We start from the raw sequence: 22,768 nt of genomic DNA, 5'->3' as shown, positions 1-22,768 counted from the left end.
CCACAAGGTGGTCAGGGTATTATGTCTTTGTGAATTTGTTTGTAACAGGCAAAAGGAAACGAGATACACCCATAGTTTCTTTTGATGATCTGCATAGAATCACATTCTGAGTCGATTTATTCATGTCCGTCCGTTCTTCTGTCCATGTATTTGTGTAAACAAAGTACAGTTCGCATTTATTGCCCTATCCAGATGCAATTTTGCACAAATCATTTGTTTGGCCCGAGGACGAACCCTATTGAAATTGGAGATAATCGGTCAAAATTTTGATATAGCTCCCATATGTATCTTTGTCCGATTTGCCTTTTATTGTGCACCAAACGTGTAATATCAGTCCGAAAAGTATGGAATTTTGCACGTACGATCAGATTGGACCTGAAAATAAGTATGCCAAATTTGATCGAAATCGGTTCAGATATATATATTGTTCATCCGATTTGTTATTTTTGTCCTCCTGTAACAACAATATTTAGGGTAATATATCAAATACAGCTCAGAAATACATTTGCTAAATTTTATCGAGATCGGTTCAGATTTGGATATAGCTCCCATATATAACTTCGTCCGATTTACCTTTTATTGTGCACCAAACGTCTAATATTTATCCAAATGGGATGGAATTTGGCACTTATGACCGAATTGAGTCTAGAAGCTAGTATTTCAAATTTGGTGAAGATCGGTTCAGATATAGCTACAGCTCCCATATATACTGTTCATCCGATTTGTCATATTTGTTACCCACAGCCGTAGTATGCACTCCGTAACAACGATATTCAGGGAAATATATCAAAAACAGCTCAGAAATATCTTTGCCAAATTTTATCGAGATCGGTTCCGATTTGGATATAGCTCCCATATATATTTTTTCCGATTTCAAATTAATTGTACACCAAATGGGCAATACATGTTCGAATTTAAAGGATGCAAATGAGCTTTTAACTTTAAATTATAATCATATAATATATAATTCTCCCATAAAAAACTTTTAATTGTTATGCGAAGCTCTACTAAATTAGCAAAGTGGTGTAGGTTATCATAAAGTCGACCCGCCCGTCTTTAAGGCTTTCTTTAAAGGTTTTTAATAAAGACAACTTTCTTTAAAGATATCAGCAAATTTTCACTAGAAAATAATTTTAAATGTTCTCTTCCTGCCTTCCTTTCAATTTTCGTTAAGCATTCTTCGTTTTGCCTTTTACATTTTCAATCTGTGTGTTTAGTCGAGTATGAAGAAATTCAGTTATTGCCGCTTACTTAAAGCTTATTGAAGTTTGAACAATATGTTCGATTCTTCGTGCACTTGATGCAATTTGTGTTAAGACATTTTCTGAGGTTCTTCTTCTTCTTTATTTTGCAATTTTATTTTTTCTGTTTTTTTTTTTTTCTTTTTTGTTCTCTTTGTTTTCAACATTATTGTTTGCCATAAGGAATCAATGTTTGGTCAGTCCGTTTTTTTTTTCTTCAACATATGTCTGATTATGAATGCAAATATAAACGATTGAAGTTGGAAGAACTCCAGCACAAGGCAACAAAAAAAAAGACGATGAAGAAAAAAGAAAGACAAGACAAGGTTGAAAAAGATTAGAAGTTGTTTAAAATAAAATTGAATTTGTTATTCATAAGATGCATGTTTAAGAAATGAATGAATGGGTTGCAGCATAAGTGGCGAGTGCACATATATGTGTGTGTGTGTGAAATAATTTATAAGTTGTTTATATTAAATGTTGAAAGCTTTTTAAATAAAGGAAGATGTTTTAAACGGTATTTTATGATTTAATGCTATTATAGCCTCAACCTTCAGAGGCTAAAATGAGTTGCATCTAAATAGCGGTTCAGGACATTAGATATCATTGAACGAAATCTGTCTGAGGACATTTAGAGTCTATGTAGTTAAAAAGGTGGTTTGATTCAATGAGCCGCAAAAAATGAAAAGGCTGAAGCTAGAATCTTAAAATTTGCACTGTTGGTGGGTAAGGGATTTTTGCTGGATTTTTTGGAAATTCGGACCAGAAGTGTAATATAATTACTAAAAAGCTATAAATGTCGTACCTCTTGGTATATTGTGAACGGATACAGCTAACCATTTGTGACATGTTTGTACGAAAATTAAATTGGGAAGTAGCGTCGATATAAGTACGTGTTTTTAGAAAAGTGTACAATTTGGTTTGTGTTGAACGAATTGATATGGAAATTAATAATGTGGGTATTTGGATCTCTACTGTTTTGTAGGATTAAGATAAAGAGTTGGGTTTAGTAATGTGATCAGCAAACGTAGGAAAGCTACTAAATGGTACTAAATTTGGTATTGCATGAACGGATACTTGTTGAAATATGGAATTTGGCATTAAGATCACTGTTAGTGGGTAGTGTTGAGAATTAAAAGTGGTTCTGGAAATACGGACTAAAAAGTACTAAACGATACTAAATTTGATATTTGGGTAAAGGATTGAGTTATAAGTCTAAAATTTGGCATCGGGGTCACCATTGGTGCAAACAGACGAAAACTACTAAATGGTACCATATTTGATATTGCGTGGGCGGATACAGCTTGAAATTTTAAGGGTTGAGAATTGGTGTTGGTTTTGAAAATAGGTACTAAAAAGTACTAAATTTTGTTATTGGGGTAAGGGATTGAGTTGGAATTCTAAGGTAAGGTTTTGTTGATACATGGCGGGAAATTTGGAAATACGTTCTAAAAAGTACGAAAAGTACTAAATAGTATTAGCTTTGATGTTTGGGCAAGAAAAAGAGCTGGAAATCTGAGATTTAGAATGGGACACTTTAATGTTGTGTAGGTTAGACAAACTGAAGGATTTTTCGAAATTTAAACAAAACGTGTACCAAAAGTACTAAAATGCATTACATTTGGTATCATTTTGGATTCTGTGAAAAGATTGTGGTAAAATCTTCAAATTTCGTATAAGAATCAATTGTTAGAAATCGGGTTAATGTTAGGATTTGCATTTGGAAATGTTTAAAAAATGTAAGAACTGTACTAAATGGTACTCAATTTGGTACAATTTGGTTGTGGTTGAACGGATTGATATAGAAATCTAATATGTTGGTATTGGGCCTCTAATTGTACTAAATTTTGGTATTGCGCGAACGACCACCGCTTGAAATCTGAAATTTGGCATTAGGATCACTGTAAGTGTATAGGGTTGAAATTTGTAGGTGGTTTTGAAAATGAGTACAAAATTGCACTAAATTTGGTATGTGAATAAGAGATTGTGTTGGAAGCCTAAAAGTTGACAGTAGGATTACCTTTTATTCGATTTAGTTGATACATACCGGCGTATTTGGAAATACGTACTAAATAGTAATATCTTAGGAATTTGGGAAAGGAATAGAGCTGGAAATCTGAAATTTGGAGTGAGATTCTTTGATGTTGTGTAGTATACGCTAACAAATTTACTTTTTGATATTCTAGCAGCACATGTACCAAAATCACTAAATTACACTTGATTTGGTACCATTTTTAATTATGTGAACGTAACATTTTGAAATTTGATATGAGAATCAATTGTTTAAAATGGGGTTGATGTAAGGACGTAATTTTAGAAATGTCAACTAAATGTAACAAAGGATTGATCTGAAAATTTAAAATTTGAATATTGCAGTCTCCGCTGGTGGGTAGGGTTTGAATAAAGAGTTTGGTTTGGAAATGCCTTCAGCAAGCGTACGAAAGATACGAAATGGTAATAAATTAGGTATTGCGTGAACAGATATTGCTTGAAATCTTAATTTTGGCATTAGGATCACTGTTAGTGTGTAGGGTTGAGATTTGGAGGTAGTTTCGAAAATACTTACTACAAAGTACTAATTGGTACTAAATTTGGTATTTAAAAAAGAGATTGAGTTAGAAGTCTAAAATTTGGCATTAGGATCACCATTGGTGCAAACGGACAAAAAGTACTAAATAGTACTATGTTTGGTATTGCATGGGCTGATACTGCTTAAAATCTGAAATTTGACATAAGGATAACAGTTATTGGGTAGGGTTGACATTTGATATAAGTACTAAAATGTACTAAATTTGGTATTATGATAACCTTTGGTGCGGATTGGTTGACGCATGGCGGCAGATTTGGAAATACATATTAAAAAGTACGAAATAGTATTAACTTTGGTGTTTGGGCAAGGAATAGAGCTGCAAATGGGAAATTTGGAGTGAGAGTTGTTAATGTTGTGTAGAATCGACAAACCAAAAGATTTTTCGAAACTCTAAGAGTGGCTTTAGTAAAATTACTAAAATTCACTACATTTGGTATCATTTTGGATTCTGTGAACGGATTGTGGTAAAATCTTCAAATTTCATATAAGAATCAATTGTTTGAAATCGGGTTAATGTTAGGATTTGTATTTGGAAATGTGTAAAAAATGTAAGAACTGTACTAAATGGCACTCAATTTGGTACAATTTGGTTTTGGTTAAATGGATTGATATGGAAATCTAATATGTTGGTATTGGGCCTCTAATTGTGGATAGGGTTAAAATAAAGGGTTGGGATTGGAAATGCGTTCAGCAAGCGTAAAAAAGACACTAAATGGTACTGAATTTGGTATGGCGTGAACGGATACTGGTTAAAATCTGAAATTTTACATTAAGATCACTGTTACTTCGTAGGCTTGACATTTGGAGGTGGTTTTTAAAATAACTACTAAAAAGTACTAAGTGCTACTAAATTTGTTGTTTGGATAAGGGATTGATTTCCATTAGGATTAGCTTTTATGCGATTTGGTTGATACATGGTGGTGGATTTAGAAATACGTACTAGAAGTACGAAAAGTACTACATAATATAAACTTTTATATTTGGGCAAGGAGTAGAGCAGGATATCTGAAATTTGGAGTGAGAATCTTTGATGTTGTGTAGAATAGGCAAAACTAAAGGGTTTTATGGGAATTCTACAAAAAACATGACCAGAATGCACTAAATTTGAAACATTTTGGAATTATATGAAAAGATACTGGTAAAATCTAAAAAATTGGTATGAGAATCAATTCGTGGTAATGAGATTGATGTAAGTAGGTGTTTTTAGAAATATGTACTAAGTGTAAAAGCAGTTCTAAATGGTACTTATTTTTGTACACTTTAGTTATAACTGAACGGATTGATCTGGTAATTTAAAATTTTAATTTTGGGGTCTCTGCTGGTTGGTAGGGTTGAGATAAAGAGTTGGGTTTGGAAATGCTCTTAAGAAGCATGTGAAAGGTACTAAATAGTACTAAATTTGGTTTTTGAATCACTTTCAGTGTGTAGGGTAGAGATTTCAAGGTGGTTTTGGGAATAAAAACTAAAAAGTACTAAATTTTGGAATTTGGATAAGGAATTTAATTTGCAAGTCAAAAAATTTGGCACATGAATCACCTCTTTTGCGATTTGGTCGGGCCATTTGGAAATAAGTACTAAAAAGTATAAAAAGTACTAAATAGTTTTTAGCTTGGTATTTGGGGAAGGAGTAAAGTTGGAAATCAGAATTTTGATGTGAGAGTCTCTGATGTTGTGTGGAATAGACGAACTATCTAGGGTTTTATGGAAATTCTTACAATACGTGTACCGATAGCACTAAAATGCACTAAATTTGGTACCCCTTGGAATTATGTGAGCGGATAGTGGTAAATTTTTGAAATTGAGTATAAATTCTTGGAAATGGGGTTGATGTAAGGAGTTAGTTTTAAAAATGGTGAACAAAATATGGGAACTATACACAATGGTACTAAACTTGTTGCAATTCCTTTTTGGGTGAACGGGGGAAGCTGGTAAAATGAAATAATGGAATTGGGGTCCCTGTTGAGTGGTGGGTTTGTGATAAAGAGATAGTTTTTTGAAAATGTAGACTATAAGCGCACGAAAAGTACTAAATAGTACCAAATTTTGTACAATGTGATTTTGAGTGAAATCTGAAATTTGGTATAAGCGTCACTGTTTATGTGTAGCCTCGACATATGGAGGTGGTTTAGGAAATTTGTTCTAATAATGTACGAATAGTACTGAATAGTACAATATTTGATATTGGGTGAATGCATAGCAATAAAATTCTCAAATTTGAGATTTAGATTACTGATGGTACCTGTATTTGAGATTTGGCGATGGTTTGGTAATGTGTCCTATATTTGTACGAAAAATACTAAATGGTACTTAATTTGGCATTGGTTAAAGGAATGGGGCGGGAATCCTCAAATTTGATATTGAGGTCTCTGTTGATATCTGGAGTTAAGATATGTAGAAGTTTTTGGAAATGGAAAATAATTGTACGAATAGTACTAAAAAGTACTAAGTTGTGGTACTGGGTGAATGGATAGAGATAATATTCTGAAATTCGATATATAGACTACTGATTATATCTGTACTTGGCGGTGGTTTGGTAATGTGTCTTATATTTGTACGGAAAGTACTACATGGTACTAAATGTGGGACAGTTTGGCCAAGGGTCAACGAATGAGGCTGGAATTTTGAAATCTTGTGGTAGGATTGTGACAAAAAAGAAGTTTTGAAAATGTTACTACAAGTGCACGAAAAATATTAAATAGTACTAAATTTGTTACAATTTTATATTGGGTGAATAAATGGTGTTTGCAGTCTGAAATTTGGTATTTGGGTCGCTGTTCATGTGCATCCTGTACCTATGCAGGCGGTTTTGGAAAACTTTAGCAAAATTATGCGAAAAGTAATGAAGGGTACAATATTTGTTATTAGGTGAAGAAATTCAGATGGAATCCTCGAATTTTATACTGAGTTCTCTGTTGGTAGGTAGTATTAAGATTTGGTGGTGATTTTGGAAATGTGTATTATAATTGTAAGAAAAGTACTAAATGGTAATATATTTGCTATTTCAAGAAGTAGGAATCAAAAATAGAAAAAATGTAACTACAATCGTAAAATTTGATTTGGTTTTGGAGGTGTGTACTAAAATTGGTCGAAAAGTACTAATTGGCGTTAAATTGGGCATTGGGTGAAGGGATAGAGATGGAATCGCGGAATTTGATAGTGTCTCGGTGTCTCGGTATCTGGGATTGAGATATGAAGGTGGTTTTGGAAATGTTCATCACAAAAGTACCAAATGGTACTAAACTTGGTATTGGGTGAAGGGATAGGGCTGAAATCCTAAAATTTGATATTGAGGCGTCATTTGGTATTTAGAGGTGGGTTTGGAAGTATGAAGGAATTCAGATGAAATTCTCAAATTTGATATTGAGGGACTCTATTGTTGTCTGTGGTTTAAATATGGGGTGATTTGATATCTCTTTTGATATCCCTCGTTTTGCAAAAGAGTACTATTATCGTACGAAAAGTACTAAATTTGTCATGGGGTAAAGGAATAGAGTGAAAATCATGAAATTAGATATAGATGGCTCTGTAGGTATCTGGTGTTGAGATCTGGTGATGATTTTGGAAATGCGTATTATAAATTTTCAAAAAGTACTAAATGGAACTAAATTTGGATCACTGTTGGTGTCTTAGATGGAGGGATGTGGATTGTTTTGAATATGCGTACTAAATGGATTGAAGGATTACAGCTGAAATTTGATATTGAGGTCACTTTGATATTGAACATTTACATATTGAGATGTTAAAATAATTTTGGTCATAAACATTGGATGTGGATCTATTTTGCCATGGTTTTACTAATATCCTGCAAAATGAAAGATGAAAAAGGCAAACATTTTCTTATTATTTCCAAGAAAGGAAAATCTTGAATACAAACCTTTAAAATTCTAGAGATTTAGTAAATGTTGTTAAAAAGTTTTCTCAAAGCGAACAAATTGTACTTTTTTAAAAATAAAAATTCCTAATAAGAATTGTAGGAACGAATCTAAAATTTTAAGGAGGACTTTTTGCTGACGAAGTTGCGTGCACTTTCTAGTAATACCCTAAATTTTAAATTAAGAAAATACGACTCTCAGTCAAAGGCAGTTTTCAAACACATATTAAAACTATTTTAATGAATTCTAAGCATATGTCCTTAAAAACATGTTATTTTTTCCATAGATTCAAAAAGTCAAGCACTCTTCTTAAACAAATCCCTCTAAATTTCCCAACGTACATAAACCACTAAATTCCCACCAACTTTGTTTTTTCCAAAACCTTCCAACAATAATCCCAACGAATAAAGCCATCACTTACCTGGTTGCCTTGGTGGCATTGACAACAACACCATCCTTATACCAGCGGAATTGCATACGTGCCGATCCTTGAGCTGTACACGACAATATGAATTGACTATCTTCACGTATTATTTGTTTCTGATTGACAGATAAATCCTAGATGCGAAAAAGGAAAGAAAGAAACAACAAAGTAGAACAAATGAAACGAAACGCACGCACGCACGCACACACATCGAGAGAATATAAATCACAAATAGTTTTTCAAAACTCGATTTAAATTTATTTTTATTATTTTGTATTTTTATTGCAACGCCAAACCACTTACCAAGAGATTTAGGGGAGGATTTTCATCGAATAGATGATAGTTGGAAACCAATGTTATATTACCGATACGCCCCCTTTCCACCATGCGTGTAATGGCTTCACGTATCCGATTCGAATCACCCTTAACGCCAAAGAAATGAAATGTTATATCGAGGCGATCAGTGCTATTCGATATTAATTCCAAATCACTTATTTTTGTAATATTGAAATTGCGTAGAACACGGGAGAGCTGTAACGAGAAAAAAGGGGAAAGAAATGGATTTAGTATTTTACATGGGGGTGTTATTAATATTAAGTATACGTCATATATCTATGGTCATACCCCATATTAGAATGAGTTATTCCCCACAGTTTATGGTTACTGGGGTATAAATCCGTTGGTACCATTAAAACTTAACTAAAAGGGTCTCAAAATGTCATAATTCCTATAATAACGACCCAAACCTTTGAAATCCGGAAGATCAGAAGGAGGTGTGTAATGCCAAAAAACGGCCTACATGCTTAGCTTAATAATTTTATCGAAGATATAAAACAAGTATTTCAGTGTTTTAAAATGCCTTTTATTGTATTTTTCCTACTTCCCATACTTTTGTGATATTTTTCGATTATTTTCATTCTACTGATTAAATTCAATTCTCGCATTCTCGACTTCAATCCCCACAACATTTGCTGTTTCATTGCATATCATATAATAAATATTGGCGTCAATAACATCGATACACCATCACCACCACCACCACAGAGATAGAGAGTGAAAGATACTAAAAAAGCATGAAACCGATAACATAAAACGACAAATTCAATGAATTTATTCGCATGTCAAACGGCAAGGAGTAGAAAATTGGGTCACACAGAAAATATTCATTACAGCAAAACAACATAAATTCGATTTATTAACTTTGTTGTTGTCGCTTTTCAAGAAAATGAAAATAACTAGAGCAGACAGTTAAAATATATATGAAATGCCGCAAAGTATTTATGTTTGGCAGACAGAAAGGAAATTGGTAATATAAAAATATTGAATTACTCTAACTATTAAATTAATCTAAATATTTATCTATTATGAAAATTAGGCAAAAGGATTATCCTCGAATAAGGAACTTGAAAAAATTAAACTCAATATCTACCTCCCCCTTTCTGGGTGGTATGTAGAAATATTTATTTTTCAAATGCAATATTAATCCTTTTGCAGTTCTTTTTTTTTTGAGTTTTGTGAGTGTATCAGAGCACAAATGGGATTCATCTTCGAGTAAAGATTAATAAAAACAAGTAAAAACCAGTAAAGAAAGTCTTAAAGTCGGGCGGGGCCGACCTTATGATACCCTACACCACTTTGTTAATTAAGTAGAGCTCCACATAACAATTAAAAGTTTTTATGGGAGAATTCAATCATACACGCCATGATATATAATTAATTAAAAGTTCAAAGGACTAAATATGCTGAAGCATTTGTATCTTTTAAATTCGGAATTGTATTGCCCATTTGGTGCACAATTAATTTGAAATCGAATAAAGATATATATGGGAGCTATATCCAAATCTGAACTGATCTCGATAAAATTTGGCAAATATATTTCTGAGCTGTATTTGATATATTTCCCTGAATATCATTGTTACGGAGTGCATATTGCGGCTGTGGGTAACAAATATGACAAATCGGATGAACAGTATATATGAGAGCTTTAGCTATATCTGAACCGATTTCGATCAAATTTGGCATACTTATTTTCAGGTCCAATATGATCGTACGTGCCAAATTCCATCCCATTTGGACAAATATTAGACGTTTGGTGCACAATAAAAGGTAAATCGGACGAAGTTATATATGGGAGCTATATCCAAATCTGAACCGATCTCGATAAAATTTAGCAAATGTATTTCTGAGCTGTATTTGATATATTTCCCCAAATATTGTTGTTGCAGAGTGCATATTACGGCGGCGGTGGACAAAAATAACAAATCGGATGAACAATATATATGGGAGCTATAGCTATATCTTAACCGATCTTCACCAAATTTGACACACTAGCTTCTAGACTCAATTCGGTCGTATGTGCTAAATATTAGACGTTTGGTGCACAATAAAATGTAAATCGGACGAAGTTATAAATGGGAGCTATATCCAAATCTGAAACTATCTGGATAAAATTTAGCAAAGGTATTTGTCAGCTGCATTTGATATATTTCCCCAAATATTGTTGTTACAGAGTGCATATTACGGCTGCGGAGGACAAAAGTAACAAATCCAATCTGATCGTACGTGCAAAATTCCATACAATTCGGGCTGATATTACACGTTTGGTGCACAATAAAAGGCAAATCGGACGAAGATATATATGGGAGCTATATCTAAATTTTGACCGATTATCTCCAATTGCAATAGGGATCGTCCTTGGGCCAAACAAAAGATCTTTGCAAAATTTCATCTGGATCCGGCAATAAATGCTACCTGTACTTTGTTTACAATAATACATGGACGGACGGACAGACGGACGGACGGACGGACATGCATAAATCGACTCAGAATGTGATTCTATGCAGATCATCAAAAGGAACTATGGGTCTATCTCGTTTCCTTCTGCCTGTTACAAACAAATGCACAAAGACATAATACCCTGACCACCTTGTGGTGTAGGGTATAAACAGCCTACTTTGGTCGGGCTTGACCTTTAAAATCCTCCGCCATTTTGAAACAAATTGCTAATTGAAGTCCGTTAAAATGCTGCTGTAAATTTAGAAATTCCGAATATGAAAACGTGAATTATTTGTCAGAGGGGGCGTTGCGTATTAGGAAAATACCGAATTCGAGATAATTCTGTTGAAATCATCAAAATACGGAATAATGGGATGTACAGTTATATGGACTATACAAAACTTGAAGCTTTATTGCCAATTATCTGCCAAATGAGTCTGCGCCTATTACGAATTCCAAACACTAAGTTTAATATAATGCTGTTACAATAAAAATTAGTTAAAATCCTTAAAATACCGACGAGGAGTTACGGTCATATGGGGACTATACTTGGCATGTTGAAAGATTACATCGCAAAGAGATCATTTTTTTTTAATTTTAAATTAAGATTTCTTTGTTTCCGGCCTACCATGAACACTTAAAAAAAAATTGACGATTTTGGCTCGGGGAGCCTCCAAGAAAATCCAATTCCGCTATTTGTCTCAAATGGGCTTTCAAAATATTTCTTAAAGAATCTAAGATATTTATTTTAGGTATGCTTTCAAGAAAATGTCTTTAAAAGTTTCATTTTCCGATAAGAGAGCCCTCTAAAAATGTTTCTTAAAAATCCAGGATTTTTTTGGGCAAAAAACCTGCAATAAGTCTTTATAAAAATTCCACGATCTTAACAACAAGCCAATTTTTATTAAAGAAATAACGATTTTTGGTGGAAAGGTCCAACAACAACTTTTTATTAAAAATACAAAATTTTTGGAAGGGAAATCCTTCAAGTGATTTTCTAAAAAAACAAGTGAAAATCTAAAAATTATCGGGAGGTACCGTTATATGGGAGCTATACGAAGACGTGGATCTACACAGACAATTTTCTGTCATAGGTTGTAGTATCTATTACGAACTTCAAATACCAATTTTTAAATAATTCCGGTAAATAATGTCGCTAAAATCATCAAAATATCGAATATCGGGAGGTACCGTTATAAGGGGGCTATACGAAGACGTGGACCTACATGGCCCATTTTCAATACTAAAAGTCCTGCAGACATAATACATTTCGTTCGGAAGCTAGAGTGATTTCCACAGACTGACAGACGGACAGACGGATAGACGGACAAACGGACGGGCATTGCTAAATCGACATAGTATTTTATGCTGATCAAGAATATATATACTTTGTTGGGTCTAAAATGTATATTTCGGGGTGTTACAAACAGAATGGCAAACTCAATAAACCCTTCATACTATGATGGAGGGTATAAAAACGAATATCAGAGGTGGTATCGGATGAATCTATATGAATAGTCATTTGCAAATATTAAAAACCTGCTTCATTTCGTTCGGAAGCTCTAGTGATTTCCACCGACGGACAGATAAACAGATGGACGGACAAGGCTAAATTGTAAGGTCTAAAATGAATATTTCAAAGCGATACAAACGGAATATCAAACAAAATATGAATAAAAAATCGAATTGAAAATTTTAAATCGAACAAACATCTTTTCCAGAGTTACAGTGCGTAAGAGCCACATAGGTGAGCGAACAGCATGATAGACTTGATCGACCTAAAATGTTCCAAATAACACTGTTCAACAAAATTATTATTTATTTAATTTTCAAGAGGAAACGTATTTAGTCTATGTGATTGTTTTCATCGCCAAGTAACCTAAATAGAGCGGGCAGGTACTCCCCCTTCAAAAAATTTTGTATGCCCTCCACCATAGTATGGAGGGTATATTAAGTTTGTCATTCCGTTTGTAACACCTCGATATATACATTTTAGACACCACAAAGTATATATATTCTTGATCAGAATAAAATTCTATATCGATTTAGCGATGGTCGGACATTGACCGACCGTCTGTCCGTCTATCCATCTGTGGAAATCACTCTAGCTTCCGAACGAATTGAAGTAGATTGATAAAAATTTATTCAAATATACGTTATGTCTGGTATTTAAAATGGGCCATGTACGTCCACGTTTTGGTATAGACCTCATATAACGGCACCTCCCAATATTCGGTATTTTGATGATTTTAGCGACATTACTCATCTGAATTGTTTCAAATTTAGTATTTGAAGGTCGTAATGGATACAACAGCTTATGACAGAAAATTGTCTGTGCAGATCCACGTCTTCGTATACCCCCATATAACGGTACCTCCCGATATTCGGTATTTTGATGATTTTTGCTAGATTATTACTGATTTTTTATTGTTTTTTAGAATTGCCAAATTCGTTCCAAATGGTGGAGGTTATTCAAAGTACGGCCCGGCTGAACTTACAGCTTTTTTATTGTTTTTTTTTTTTAATTATTAGATTAAGTTTTGTTTAGTTTCCGGCCTACCAAGAACATACACAAAAAATCGCGATTTTAGCTTAGAGAAACTCCAAAAAAATCGAAACTTTGTACATCTTTCCCAGATGCCTTTAAAAATATCATAAATCCAATTTGTTTGTCAGAAGGTCCTTTAAAATATTTCTTAAAGAATCCACGATATTTGTTCAGGTATGCAACCAAGAAGAACACATAAAAATTCTCAATATTCGATCAGGATGGTCTCTATAAAGGTTTCTAAAAAAAAAATTATTAAAAATTTATTTTAAAGGAATTCTACAGTTCTAGACCAAGAATATTTTAGTGAACAAATTACGATTTTGGGTACGAAGGCTTACAAACAATTTTCAAAAAAAAAAAAAAAAAAAAAAAAAAAAAAAAAAAAATAATAATAATAATAATAATAATAATAATAATAATAATAATAATAATAATAATAATAATAATAATAATAATAATAATAATAATAATAATAATAATAATAATAATAATAATAATAATAATAATAAATAAAATAAAACACCAATATTACTTATTTAGTTAATTGCTTGGCTTAAGGTCATTAAAAATCTGTGTTTTTCATTTTTGAATTTTTCGATTTTTATTGATCCAATATTTCGATTTCCTCCAGAAATCATCTTCAGGGATATTTTTAAAGTAAAAGCTCGTCTATTCAGTTTAAATGTCACTATCAAACAATTTTTGAAATGGAAGTCTTTCAAGTAATTTTTGAAAAATCCGAATTTGAATTTTTTGGATTAAGATTCCTTAGAAACCTTATATTTTATGTACATATTTTCTTTTGTAATATTCCTGACAACAATACGGGATCAGATTGATTCGAACCCTCAAGTGAGTTATAAAAAGGTATTTTTGGTAATTTTTTAAATGGTTGAAAACCTACATCAACAGCTCATCGATTTTTTTGTTTGTCGTCGCCAAGTCTCAAATTCTAAACCTTGTGTTATGTATGGGTCTTTTTGGTCGTTTTCTTTAAATGTGGTTGAAAAATCGTTTTAAACGAAATCGATGCAAGTTAAAATATTCTACAAAATTGTTTGCCATAACATATAGGTCTAAGAAGATGCCAAAAGTCTAAATCCTACCTAAACACATTTTAAGGCTAAATCCGTACTTTGTGTGAGTTTATGCAAATATCTGTAACAAATCATCATTCTAGAAGAATGACGTCAAAGACAAAAATATTTTTCATACAATTTCAGAAAAAATAAAATAAATCCATATTTTAAGTGTATTCCAAAATAATACTGCATTCATGTTCCGAAAAAAGAAACTGAAAATATTTTTTAATTTTTTTGATCACTTTTTCTCGGAATTTTTCGATTTGATGCCTAAAATCTCAGAATAAACTAGGTACCTATGTACAAATTTTTTTTATGAAAATTCTGTGCAGATCCACGTCTTCGTATAGCCCCCATATAACGGTACCTTTCGATATTCTCTATTTTGACCAATTTAGCGACATTATTCCTCGGAATTTTCTCTAATTTGGTATTTGAAGTTCGTAAGGGATACTACATTATTATTTTTATTAGTGACCAAATCGGACGTACACATCCTTGTCAAAGTAAGGGGTCAGGACATTAATATGTAAGTAGTTACAATTATCAAAAATTGATAAGAAAACCCCCATTATTAATCAATGGAAGAATGTGCCGGGAAATACCATGTTCCAACCAATATGGCGCCCAATCAACGTACTATATTCTTTTTGAAATGTTTGACTATATTTGTGAAATTGACTAGATTGAAATTCGGTAAAAATATTACGATTTCTTAGGTTTATAATACCTATATATAATGAGTCGGTAATCTAACGTTGTTTTTTCAAGTAATGCTTAAAATTACTTATAAAAGAATAAAAAGTGCCTTGTACTTCGTATGCGGAAAAAGGAATTTTTATTAACTGAATTTTCGTTAAGAAAATTGTTTACCTCAAACCGAACGTAAATGGCCACAATATATTAATATTAAGTTATAAATTGGATAAATAATTTCCATTTCCCAACCCTTAATCAACCCTAATGCCAAATTTGAGATTTCAAGCACTATGCCACATATAAGAAAATCACCTCCTTATATCAACACTATTTATACCCTACACCACAAGGTGGTCAGGGTATTATGTCTTTGTGCATTTGTTTGTAACAGGCAAAAGGAAACGAGATAGACCCATAGTTCCTTTTGATGATCTGCATAGAATCACATTCTGAGTCGATTTATGCATGTCCGTCCGTCCGTCCGTCTGTCCATGTATTTTTGTAAACAAAGTATAGGTCGCATTTATAGCCCGATGCAGATGAAATTTGCACAGATCTTTTGTTTGGCCCAAGAACGAACCCTATTGAAATTGGAGATAATCGGCCAAAATTTAGATATAGCTCCCATATATATCTTCGTCCGATTTGCTTTTTATGTGCACCAAACGTAAATATCAGCCCGAATAGTATGGAATTTTGCACATACACCCAAATTAGGCCTGAAAATAAGTATGCCAAATTTGATCGAAATCGGTTCAGATATAGCTATAGCTCCCATATATATTGTTCATCCGATTTGTTATTTTTGTCCCCCGCAGCCGTAATATGCACTCTGCAACAACAATATTTGGGGAAATATATCAAATGCCGCTCAGAAATACCTTTGCTAAATGTTATCGAGATCGGTTCATATTTGGATATAGCTCCCATATATAACTTAGTCCGATTTACCTTTTATTGTGCACCAAACGTCTAATATTTGTCCAAATGGGGTGGAATTCGGCACTTGCGACGGAACTGAAAGTAGAAACTAGTATGTCAAATTTGGTGAAGATCGGTTCAGATATAGCTATAGCTCCCATATATATCTTTATCCGATTTCAAATTAATTGTGCACCAAAAAGGGCAATACAAGTCCGAATTTAAAAGATACAAATGATTCGGCAAATTTAGTCCTTTGAACTTTAAATTATAATTATAATCATAGCGTGTATGATTAAATTCTCCCAAAAACTGTTATGCGGAGCTCTACTAAATTAGCAAAGTGGTGTAGGGTATCATAAAGTCGGCCCGCCCGACTTTAAATTTTTCTTTACTGGTTTTTACACTTGATTCTCATATCAAATTTCAAGGTTTTCTCTCTATCCGTTTATATAATTTCAAATGGTACCAAATTTAGTGCACTTTAGTACTTCTGGTACACATATTCTTAAAATTTCGAAAAACACTTTAGTTTGTTTATCCTTCGCAACATCCGTACTTTTTAGTATATATATATATATCAACCAATTCCCACAAAAGGTGATCCTAATTCAAAGTTTAGACATCCAACTCAATTCCTTACCAAAATACCAAATTCAGTACTTTTTAGTACGTAATTCCAAAACCACCTAATATCTCAAACATACACACCAAAACTCAGAAATGTAACTAACCCTACGATCAATGCTAAATTTTGTACCCTTTTTACCTTTTACCCAGCTCCATAGATTCACCCAAATCCAATTTATACCAAATTTAGTACCATTTAGTACACATAACCCAACCCTAAAAAAGTAATCTTAATTCCAAATTTCGGGATTGCAGCAAATTTAGTACCATTTTGTACCGTTCCGGCACATAAGTACAAATTTTGAAAATTACGTCCATACTCCAATCCTATGTTAATTTCAAATTTAAGGACTCCAGCTCCATCCGTTCCTGCAAATTCAAATTGTACCAAACTTAGTACCGTGTAGTACTTTTCGTATTAATGAGAACACACTTCTAAAAGTACCACCTTACATCTAACCTAGTCCTCACCCTTCATTCCCATTCCAAATTTCAAATTTTTAGCTCTAACTGATCACATAATATGAAATCGTACCATTTTAGTGCTTTTCGTACACTTATAGTGCGAATTTCCAAAATTCCTTTCGTACATCCAACACTCACTCCATGCGACGAATTATTATTACGAATTTCCAAAAACTCTTACCCAAAATTTCAAGATTCTAGCTTCAGCCGTTTCGTCGGGGCGTTGATATTTCCTGAAATCATATTGCTTTAATCCTTATAGTAGGTTTCTTTTTAACAAAAGATAATTATAAAATCGTTTCTTTTCTTTCTTATTTTTCTCAACAACTTTTGTATCTCTGTTCTGTTTCTCATTTTAATTGATATAAGATTTGTTTGGGATTTCTTCTGGAAAACCACAAAACGATGCTAGTAAAAAGAAAGAAAACATAAAAGTGCCCTAACATAAATATTTACTATGTAATGTACTCTAGTGATTTTCATGGTTATCGTTTAACATTTAATGGTTATTATACTTAAGGATGCCAAGAGGGTGGGGTTGCGGGGAAAGAGAGAGAAAGAGAGAGAGACTGGGATGCTGCTTCTGCAACAACCAATTCAAAGTAAAAAGCTAGTAACAGCAACGTTACGGCAAACTCCCTGTGGAATATAAAAACTTATGGTTCTTTGTCGACAACAGACAGGACATCAGCAAGAACAACAACAACAATGAAGATGTTGATGTTCTTGTTGTTACCTGAGCATTGTATCTTCTTTTTACAACTTTGCAGGAAAATGGGAAAAATCTAGGAACCACTAACACAAAAGCACAGGAAACGAAGATAATGTGGATTTCGTTTTGGGACCACAAGATTTCGTGCCACTAACCCAAAAACCTTATTAAATATTAATAAATGTTCGAGAAGATTTTTGTTTTCTTGCAGTTTGTTTATTTGTGTGGAAGTATATAAAGAAAAAATAAAAACAATATGAAAACCCGAATATTTCTACTGATTTTGAAAAATAAATTATTTATGGAATTTACCAACATAATAATTAAGATAGAAAAAAACCTCACCACAAATATTTCGATTTTTAAAACTTAAATTAAATTTTATTAATATTTTTGTTGCTAAGAAATATTTCAAACTATATCCTTTTCATTTTATTTTTAAAGATATTTCCGAAATTTGAGTTTTAAATTAATTAAAGCAGCCTTTTCAATTCATTTGATCTCTGAGTGTATGTTTGTGTGTGTGTGTGCATTTGTGTTTTGGCCATGTCACACTTGATTTGAATTAATTTTCTCTTTTGGAAAATTCTATTAAAACTACCACAAATACCACTCTTTGTGGATTCCAGTCTGTGTATAATCCGCATGTAATCAACATTTATTTTTGTAACTTTTCATGGCAGATTTTTGCAAATATGTGTCTCTTGCTTGAATGAATCTAATACTATTTTGTTTTAGTGGCAATTTTATGGTATTTGATTTGATTCATTTTCCGACATTAAAAGGATATTTATGACAAATTAGTTTTGTTTAGTTTGATTTGTGAATTTTAATGTGGTTTAAAGTTTTTGGGAATTGAAGATACAAATCGGATAGTGCAAGAATCTTAGTCTTTTTTCTTTTCTAAATCTCTCGTTATTTTAGAACGTGGGAGGAATTAAAAAAATAAAATAAAAATTTCCTTTAGCGCCTTTCTAGCATGTGTATTAAATTTAAAAAATGTATTAAAATCTACTCCTGAATCCTTAATGTATATATAAATGAGATATCAATTGCATTTTAAACGAACTTTCAGGAACAAAAGAACGTTTGCACCTTTCCGAATCATTTCTAATGGAAATAGCCTCACAATATATAATTTTATTTATACCCACTAGCAAGAGCTCGCTACTTCGCCAGCGAAATGTCCACCTTAACATTTAGATTCGTTCCAAGAGTTCTTGTTAGGCCTGTTTAGTACCCAATATGCTAATTTTTACATTTTGACAATATCTTCTAATCGTAACTTCATACATCGTACTTTTAAGGTTATATATTTTATTCAAGATTCTACCATTTTAGAAGGAGTAATGGGAAAATGTTTATCTTTTACACCAAAAAGTCTTAACGTTTGAAATTGTCCGAAGAGCATATTAATAAAACCATTTTATGTCCAAAACTATTTCAACGTCTCCATATGTTAGCTCAAAAAAACCAACAGTGACCTCAAGAGGAAATTTCAGAATTTCAGCTCTATACCAGTAACAGATTAGTTTATGTGTATTCAAAACAATTCTCACCTCTTCATCCTAGACACTAACAGTGATCCAAAACTTTATTCATTCACTTTTTGAACAATTATGGTCCACAGTTCCAAATCTCAACACCACATACCAAAATTCCAGGATTTCAACTCTATCCCTTCATCCAAGACCCAATTTTTTACCACTTTGTACTTTTCATACAATTATAGTACACATTTCCAAAACCAATTTCATATTTCAATCCCAGATACTAACAGAGACTTCAGTAGCAAATTTGAGAATTCTAACCCTATCCAGATTTAGTACTTTTCAATCAATTATAGATTTAACCATTTATAAAAACCTCAACAGTGTAATTTCCCCCGTTGCCAAATTGTCCATCATTTAGTACGTATTCCATATCTCAACAACAGATACCAAGAGAGATACCTCAATACAGATTCACTCAATACCAAACATAGTACCATTCAGTACTTTTCGTACAATTATAGCATAAATTTTCAAAATAGTTTTCATATATAAATTCCAGATACTAATAGAGCCCTCAATATCAAATTTAAGGATTCCATCCCTATACTTTTGCCCAATACAAAATGTTGTGCTATTTAGTACTTTTCGTACAAATTCAGGACGAATTTCCAAGCCCCCGCTAAATCTTAAACACAAATACCAGTAGTAATCTAAATATAAAATTTTTGAATTTTATCTCTACCCCTTCATCCAATACCAAATGAAGTACCATTCAGTACTCTTCGTACATTTAAGTCACACATTTCCGCAATCACTACCATATGTCCAGGCGAAACATGAACAGCGACCCCAAGGCGTGCTGATTTTTATTATTACCACTCACTACTTTTTGAAAAATTAAAGTAGACATTTCCGCAATCGCTTCCATATGTCCAGGCTACATGTGAACAGCGACCCTAATGCCAGAATTTCAGATTTCAAGTACTATCTATTTACCCAAACCTAAATAGTTTCGAACTATGTACTCTTAGTATTTTTCGTGCACTTATAGTACACATTTCTAAAACCACCTCTTTATTTGAAACTTGCTACCAAAACTGTGAATTTCCCATCGCGAGATAACTTCGCTTCTCGCTTGGTTCTCATCACATTTTACACAAGCAGAATCTCTATTGTAATAATGCAACATGTGACCCCATTTCTGCCATCTATAACTTCGAACAACTTCTAAGTTTATTTTCGGCAATTCCCAATGTGCCTTTTGTTTCAACCCATATCGAAGAGGTCTCAATTCTGATAGCGTTTTCTCAGACTGCAGAGTTATAGGATGAAGACATGTATCAATACTGTTTCCTTGAGAAAGAAGTGGGGAACTTAGAGACGCAACAAATGATAATGTCAAATTACTATTTAAATATTGCGAATCACAAATGGAATTCTCGATTCCTTGGGCTCCGATCGTTTGTACTACAACTATGCGTACGAGTCATATGAAATGTACGAAATCACTAATACGTTTTTGGACCTAGTGAACCAGGCTGATACAACCCTAATATTCTTTAAAACATGACCATCCACAGAAAAAGTAAGGACTGAAAGACACTTAAATATTTCTTGAAAGCAATTCTCTTATTATTGGATTTTTTATCCAAATCACCCAATATTGGAAACCTATTCCTCGATAAGAGTGTTGGATTGATGAAATTTTGTGGAACGTTAAGTCAAAAATGTTATATAAATACCTTAGCATTTCGATTTTTCGTGTTGAAATATTTCATCATCGAGTGGGACATATTCTTCTTAATCCACATTGCATTCCATTTCAACTGAAGGAGAACTTTATTAGAAATGCATGGCAAATTGGAGTGCAAAAGTAGCTACAAGAACGTTTTTTTACCATTTTTTTCTTTTTGAAATCATACCTTTTGCATTTGATTGCACAAATTCTTGACCATGGTATTACGGTTATTCCTTTTGGAGATTGCTGAATTTGACCGATTAACGTTCATTGCGAGACGAATCATATACGAGCTTTAAGATTGCTAACTTCGTCTTGATCTTATAATTAATCTTATCGGGATGTATATCTTGTCAGGAACCCATGCTTTCTTGCCCAGGGTCGAACATCATCTCCAAATTCCAAGGAAAATCTTATCAAAACCAAAATCCAATGAGAAATTCAAAAAAATTGATTTTAAAATATTTTTCATTTTTTTGTTGACAAAAAAAAAACTTCCGAATAGTTTGAAAGTCAATGTATACTGGCTCCTAGAGTAGAATTTATGACAAATAATTGTGAAGTATATTTAAACTTGCAACGATCCCATTTTATGGGAGTTTCAACAATATTTTAAGAAAGGCGTCAATAAGCTCATTTTGGTTACTTGGCTGAGGGTTAAATTTTTTTATCAAAATAAAATTGTATTATTATTCGTAATATTGTCGAAGACACTATACAACAAAGATGCATATATTCCACGGAGTTTTAATCCGAAAATTTAAAAAAAAAATGTAACAGAGTGGGGAACTTTCTCCATTTATTTCTTTGAGTTTGTACATTTTCTTACCAGAACCAAGGATTTTACAAATATTAGCATGTGAAAAGATTGAATAAAAAAGCATGCCTCCTTCTGTTTATATCAAGGCAATTATTTTCCTTTAAAATTCCAGACGTCCAAGTTTGGACGAAATGTTTTTAGTACTTATGAAATGTATAGTACAATATTATTTAACAGATTAGTGGAATGAAAAAGAATAACCTTCACTGTCCGGGAATTATAGAATGTGGATTAAAATTTAATGAAGGTGCGGCTAGTCAAAAATTTGTAAGATTGAGAACAGTCGACTCAACTCAAGTTTGAGTTGCGAAAAATATAGGAAACATATCCATTTTTATACCCACATTTATACCTTTTATAAAAACCCCCAAAAAGAAGCAATTATAAAATTATAGCTAACCTCTTAATATTTTAAAAAGGTTCATATGCTTCAATATCTTTCCTAAAGTCAGTGAAGCCGTACAATTTGATTTTTTTTATTATAAATAAAAAGCTGGTATTAGACGCGCTCGGGGGAGGAAATCTAAATCCAAGCCGAAGGCAAATAAAAAATATAGAAAAACTTAGATTTGCATAGCCTTTATTTGAGATATTCATAGGAAGATATTCCAAAAAGAAGCCGCAAGCCAACTACTTCAAAAATTACACATTTTAGAAAAACATAATTTAATTTTTAACATGTTATGGGTGCCAGCCTAAGGTATTACGTTTCGGACCTAAATATATATGATATAAATATTGCGACGTATCAAGTA

At 32.7% G+C, this 22,768-nt stretch overlaps 1 protein-coding gene across 1 annotated transcript in view; it reads right to left on the bottom strand.

The window, feature by feature from the left end:
* The window catches only part of LOC101892624 (uncharacterized), a 277,791-nt gene extending 256,381 nt beyond the window's left edge, over positions 1-21,410 (bottom strand). Inside the window, exons 1-3 of the mRNA XM_059130222.1 lie at positions 21,378-21,410; positions 8,431-8,658; positions 8,125-8,261 (exon numbers count right to left, since the gene is read on the bottom strand). Of these exons, the coding sequence (XP_058986205.1) occupies positions 8,125-8,261; positions 8,431-8,658; positions 21,378-21,410 (398 nt within the window). The remainder of the gene's footprint in view (positions 1-8,124; positions 8,262-8,430; positions 8,659-21,377) is intronic.
* Between the last annotated feature and the right edge of the window lie 1,358 nt (positions 21,411-22,768).

This window comes from Musca domestica, unplaced genomic scaffold, assembly GCF_030504385.1.
Source record: "Musca domestica strain aabys unplaced genomic scaffold, Musca_domestica.polishedcontigs.V.1.1 7, whole genome shotgun sequence".
Taxonomy (NCBI): Eukaryota; Metazoa; Arthropoda; class Insecta; order Diptera; family Muscidae; genus Musca; species Musca domestica.
This window is presented reverse-complemented; position numbering and strand designations above follow the sequence as displayed.